The 6,000-nt window shown below is 44.7% G+C and overlaps 1 protein-coding gene across 1 annotated transcript in view; it reads left to right on the forward strand.

Annotated features, from left to right (window-relative positions):
• The window catches only part of LOC140456890 (uncharacterized), a 62,825-nt gene extending 57,533 nt beyond the window's left edge, over positions 1-5,292 (forward strand). Inside the window, 1 exon segment of the mRNA XM_072550799.1 lies at positions 4,507-5,292. Coding sequence (XP_072406900.1) covers positions 4,507-5,127 — 621 coding nt within the window. The 3' untranslated portion in view covers positions 5,128-5,292.
• Positions 5,293-6,000: the final 708 nt, after the last annotated feature.

The following is a 6,000-nucleotide window of genomic DNA, read 5'->3' on the forward strand; positions in this document are numbered from 1 at the left end:
CAGGTCTCGGCACCACTCCTGAAGGAGAGCCTGTGTGGGCCTTCCTCTGACAGCAGTGCCACTGACACCTGGATGCAAGGTTTACATGGTGAGCAGAGGCTGCACACATTGCGCTTGAACTCAATGTGGCACTGATACAGGCCATTGCCCTCTTTCATCCATACCAACCCTCTGGAGAGCAATGCTGTTAGTCTCATTTCCCAACTCTCTCCCCAAAGCATTACAGATTTATTTCCCTCAAATGCCTTTCCAATTTCCTTTCTTTTAAAGTATTGATCCCCTTGTTCCCACTCAGGCAGCCAGAGTGGACTGGGCATTGCCATTCATTATTTTAAAATGAGCTCTCTCCCGCTGCTTCTCTTGTCCAAACCTTAAATCTTTCTCCTCAGTCTTCAGACTATCACCTTTTTCTTGCCCTACCTCATCTAAATCTTTCCAAATGTCCCTTCAACCTCTTTGCCCGTGGACAATAAACTTAGCCTCTTCAAGGTAACTTTGTGCCAAAATTTCCTGGTAACATTCTGGTAATTCTCCTCTGATTCAAGGTCCTGAGTGGGCCACTTGACCTAAAGCACCTACTTGGCCATTCAGTAAGTTTGGACTTATCTGATACTGGTCTCACTCCATTTTCAAGGCTACCCCTGATATAATTTGATTTCCTTGTTAATCAGGAATCTTGCTACCTCTGTCTTAAACATGTTCAATGATTCTGTGTCTACCATTCTTGGGGTAGGGGGTGATGAATAATTCCAAAGACTCATGGGAATAAAATATCCCAATTTTCTTAAAAGGCTTTTATAATTACCCTCCTGTTTAAAGTTATTTCCCTAGTTCTAGCACTTCCACAAGGTGAAGCAGCCTTTCACCTTCTACCCCAAAAAATGCAGGTTTAGCCTGTGCAAACTTAGACTAGATTAGATTACCTACAGTGTGGAAACAGGCCCTTCAGCCCAGCAAGTTCACACCGACCCTCCGAAGAGTAACCCACCCAGACCCATTTCCATACCCTAAATTTACTCCAACTAATGCACCTAACACTATGGGCAATTTAGCATGGCCAATTCACCTGACCAGTATATCTTTGGATTGTGGGAGGAAACCGGAGCACCTGGAGGAAACCCACGCAGACATGGGGAGAATGTGCAAACCACACAGACAGTTGCCTGAGGCTGGAATCCCTGGCGCTGTGAGGTAGCTGTGCCAACCACTGAGCTACCGTACTGCCCCCAATTTCCTCATTAACTAATCCCCTCTTCCCAGGAATCAGTTGTGCATCCATTCTATGAACTGCTAATGCCATTATACATTGGGAGACTAATATTATACACAGTATCCCAGTCTCACCAATACCCTGTACAAGTACAGGCTTACTTTTATATTCCATTGCCCCACAACACACCATTGCTTGCTGAATCGGCAGGCTAAATTTTTCAAAAGAGCAATTTGCTAAGGTACCTAAAAGTGCACGGTGTGAAATCATGTCTGAAAGTAGTAGAGACCCAGAAATGTCAATGAGCTTTCACTACCCACTTTGGGGTTTGCTCATACAGAATTTAATTTAAAATCCATTCAACCTCCTGTGATTTGAGCCCATAAAACTACACCTCTGACTCAGTCATCTAATGACAACACTAGTACACTAATGTCTCTCCTTCCTTGCGTGCTCTAGTTTCTCTTTTTTCTAATCAGTTTGATTGCCCCAAGAACCTGTCCAATTTTTCGGACTTACCACTAATCATAGTTCCCTTGCTTTTACCTCAAAGCTCCAATATGTTTTGCTAACTGCTTGCAATATGTCCTGTCATCTCAGAAAGTTCAAATTGCTCTGTCTCTGCATATTCTTTCCACTTGTATCATTAAATATGTGTTGCCTCTCCCAAAAACTTCTTTGAAGGAGTAACATGAGCTGTGGATAAAGGGAAGCTGGTAGATGCGCTGAATTGGATTTCCGGAAGGCATTTGATAACTTGCCACCACAAAGGCTGCTGGAGAAAATAAAAACTCATGGTATAGACATAACGTATTAGTGTGAATTAGAAGATCACTGGGCTCTGGCGGAAAACAGAGAGTGGACATAAATGGGTCTTTGTGTCTTTGGCACAAGGTGATGAGTAGAGTCCCACGTGTGTGTAAGCTGAGGCTTTTTGTTTTATTTTGCTTATTCAGAGGATGTGGCTGTCACTGGCTGGACCAACATTTATTGTCCAACCCTAATTGCCTTTCAGAAGCTGGTGGTGAACTGCCTTCTGGAACTGTTGGCATCCATTTGAGGCAGGCAAACCCACAATGCCCTTCGGATTTTGACCCAGTGACAGTAAAGGAATGTAAATACTGATATAGATCCACAACAAGATGGTGACTGGCTTGGAGTGTCATTGGCAAGTGCTGGTGTTCACATGTATCTGCTGCATTTGTCCTTGTATGCTGCCGAAAGAACCTTGGTGAATTTCTACAGTATATCATTTAGCTGGTACAAACAGCTGCCACTGCACATTGATGGTGAAAGATGTGAATATTGATGGTGGGAGACAGAGGGTCATCCTAGCAGGCCACTTTGTCCTGGGTGGTGTCGAGCTTCTTATTGTTGGAGTTGCACTCATCCAGGCAAGTGGAGCGTATTCCATCACACTTCTGACTTGTGTCTTGTAGATGGTGGACAGGCTTTGGGGAGTTAGGAGGTTAATTGATCGCTGCACAATTCCTGGCTTCTGCCATCCAATCATTGACAAGATATTTATGCGGTAATAATCCAGTTCAGTTTGTGGTCAGTGGTAACCCCCATGATGATGATAGTGGAGGATTCAGCAAAGTTAATGCATTGGAATATGATGATTCAATTCTGCCGTGTTGGACATTGCCACTGCCTATCACATGTGCAGCAGAAATGTTACTTGCTAATTGTCAGCAAAACCTGCAAATTGTCCTGGTCTTGCTGCAATTGGGTATGGACAGCTTCAGTATCTGAGGAGTTGCAAATAGTGCATTCATCAGTGGACATTCCCACGTTGAATCTTAAGATGGAACTCTCTGTCTCAGAAGGGACATTGGAGGCAGGGCCATTGATTGTTTTGAAGACTGAGAGGAATAGATTTGTGTTGTGCAAGGGAATGAAGCATTTTCTGGAGGAGATGGAAATGTGAAATTCAAAACACAAGCAGATCAGCAATAGCCTTTTTGAATGACTGAGCAGGCTCCAGAGGCTGAATGGTCTACTTCAGTTTCTATGTTCTATGTTCCCTGACCTTCTGCCAAACGCATCGTCTCACCGGAAACGTTGGATTCCCTGGAACTTAGACAGTGGTGGAATAGTTTGGTGAAAATGTTTAGCTTGGGAAGATAAAGAGGAACTATTTCCACTGTGTGGGGAATCCAAGATGAGGGAATATGGTCTAAGGGTTTGAGCTGCATCTTTCAAAAGTGTAATGAGGGAACATTCTCCAGATAAAGTTGGTCAAGTTTTGAGCCGATTTCCCTCAGTCCACATTTGATTGACCTGACGTTGATAGATCTTTGTTCACCAAACCTATTCAGAGATATGAGCAAGGGTAGTGTTTGAGGGTTTGGTCACAAATCAGCCCTGATCTCATTGCACATTTGACCTGCCTTGAGGAATTAAATGGCCAACTGGTAGACTCTAAAAAGTGTATTGCAAGACCATAAGATGTAGGTCATTTGGCCCATCATGTCTCTATGCCATTCAATTATAGCTTGAATGTTTCTCAACCCCATTCTCCTGCCATCTCCCTTGATCCCCTTACTAATCAAGGACCTATCTATAAGTTAAATACACACAATGATTTGGCCTTCACAGCCTTCCACAGATTCATCACTCTCTGGCTGAAGAAATTCCTCTGCATCTCAGTTCTAAAGGGGACAAGGTCCCAGCAATTTCCTCATCTGCCTCCCTCAATATACTGGGATAGGTCTCATCAGGTTGTGGGGACTTGCTTTCCAAAACACCCAATGCCACTTCCTTTTTTCATATTGGCATGCCTCAGATTATGAACGTACCCCTTCCAAGACACCCCCCCTCCCACCCCCCTCCATCCAGTATGTCCTCCTTTGTGAATATACCAATGCAAAGCACTCGTTAAGGACCTCACCCACTTCCTCTAGCTTCATACATAAATTCCCTCTTTTTGTTTTTCCCTTAAGTGGACCTGCTCTTTCCTGAGCTATCGGCTTGCTCCTTATACCTCGATAAAACACCGTGGGATTTTTCTTAATCTTATTTGCCAATGCCAGTCCATATCCTTTTCCTGCTCCTCCCCAGAACACTCCTCCGAGAGACCAGAGTCTTGAGTGGTCCTGACTAGGTGGCAGGTTCCCTTATTTAAGGATGTTACAAATGCAGTTGGGTTTTTACGTCAGTTGGCTGCTTTCTTGTTTCAAATTCATTTTCCAGGGAATTGGAAAGGGAGGATTTACAGAAAGGAAGCTCAAATCAAACATCAGACCAAGACCTGCCAGAGACGCTATGTTCATCAGGAGTTGAATATGTCTTAGACCATGGAAGGAAAAAGCACTGTTCACAGTCAAGAGAATCTGTACACCTGTTCTGTGTGTGGGCGAGGCTTCAGCCAATCATCTGGCCTGGTGAGACATAGATGCAGTCACAACAGAGACAAACCTTGGAAATGTGAAAACTGTGGGAAGGGATTCAATTACCCGTCTGACCTAGAAACTCATTGGCGCAGCCATACAGGAGAAAGGCCATTCACCTGCCCCAGGTGTGGGCAGGGATTCACTCGGTCATATACCCTGCTGACACACCAGCGAGTTCACACTGGGGAGAAACCGTTCATCTGTACTGAATGTGGGAAGGAGTTCACCGAGTCCTCTCGGCTGCGGCGACACCAGCGAGTTCACACTGGGGAGAGGCCTTTCACCTGCACTGAATGCGGGAAGGGTTTCACGGAGTCATCCCACCTGCTGAGGCATCAGCGAGTTCACACTGGGGAGAGGCCGTTCGCCTGCTCTGAGTGCGGGAAGGATTTTACTCGATCATACATCCTGTTGAGACACCAGCGAGTTCACACTGGGGAGAGGCCATTCATCTGCACTGTGTGCGGGAAAGGATTCAGTCAAGCATCCAACCTGCTGACACACCAACGCGTTCACCAGTAAATACAATCTCTCTGAATAAAGAGCTGTGACTCCATGATTGGATTTTGCTGTTAATTACATCCAAGCCTGAATCATGTTCAATGACATCTGTTTCTGCTGATGTTAGTAAACAACCCAGTAATGGATGTTAATACTCTGTAAATCAACTGAATGTCCTTTGTGTGTGTGTCTGTCTCTCTCTCTCTCTCTCTCACACACACACACACAGTTGAGTTTTAATTTCTACATCAGTACTTTTGAAGGGCTGTAATGCTCTCTATCTCCCACATACCTCCCTAAACAAGTGCGAGGAGCTCATGGAGTTTCTTTATCTTGAGAATTGAGACAATCCGATCTGCCGTTCTTGCTGCTTTCCTCTATTTCCCTCCCTCAAGGGCCAAACTCACCATGATGTTATTGAGTTTCTGAACTGCCTTTGGACAGGTTTCTTATTGTCTCTGATGTTATGGGTGGCTAGTTGAAGTCTCTTCTACACCCAGACCCCTAATGAGCGTAATGGTGGGTGTTGGTTCAGGTCAAGTTGTGAGAGCAGGAAGAAGCATTTATTTATACAGAGTCACTTGGTGATGATGTCTCACTGAACTGATACACAAGCTGTTAGTATATGAGTTGCATATGTACAGACTCATTTGGGGGTAGATTAAATCTCACTGAACACAAACTGTGTTGGAGCACAACAGTAGGCCACTCAGCCCGTCCATCCTGCTCCTCCATTTTAGATCATGGCTGATTGTCTCTCTCAATGGCATAATCAAGTGCTGACCCCTATCCCTTGCTATACAGTAACTAGAAATCTGTCAATCTCTCTCTCGAACTTGATTAATGACTGAGCTTCCACAGCCCTCTGCAGTTGTGAATTCCCATGGTTCACCA

This window comes from Chiloscyllium punctatum, chromosome 31 (genome assembly GCF_047496795.1).
Source record: "Chiloscyllium punctatum isolate Juve2018m chromosome 31, sChiPun1.3, whole genome shotgun sequence".
Classification (NCBI taxonomy): domain Eukaryota; kingdom Metazoa; phylum Chordata; class Chondrichthyes; order Orectolobiformes; family Hemiscylliidae; genus Chiloscyllium; species Chiloscyllium punctatum.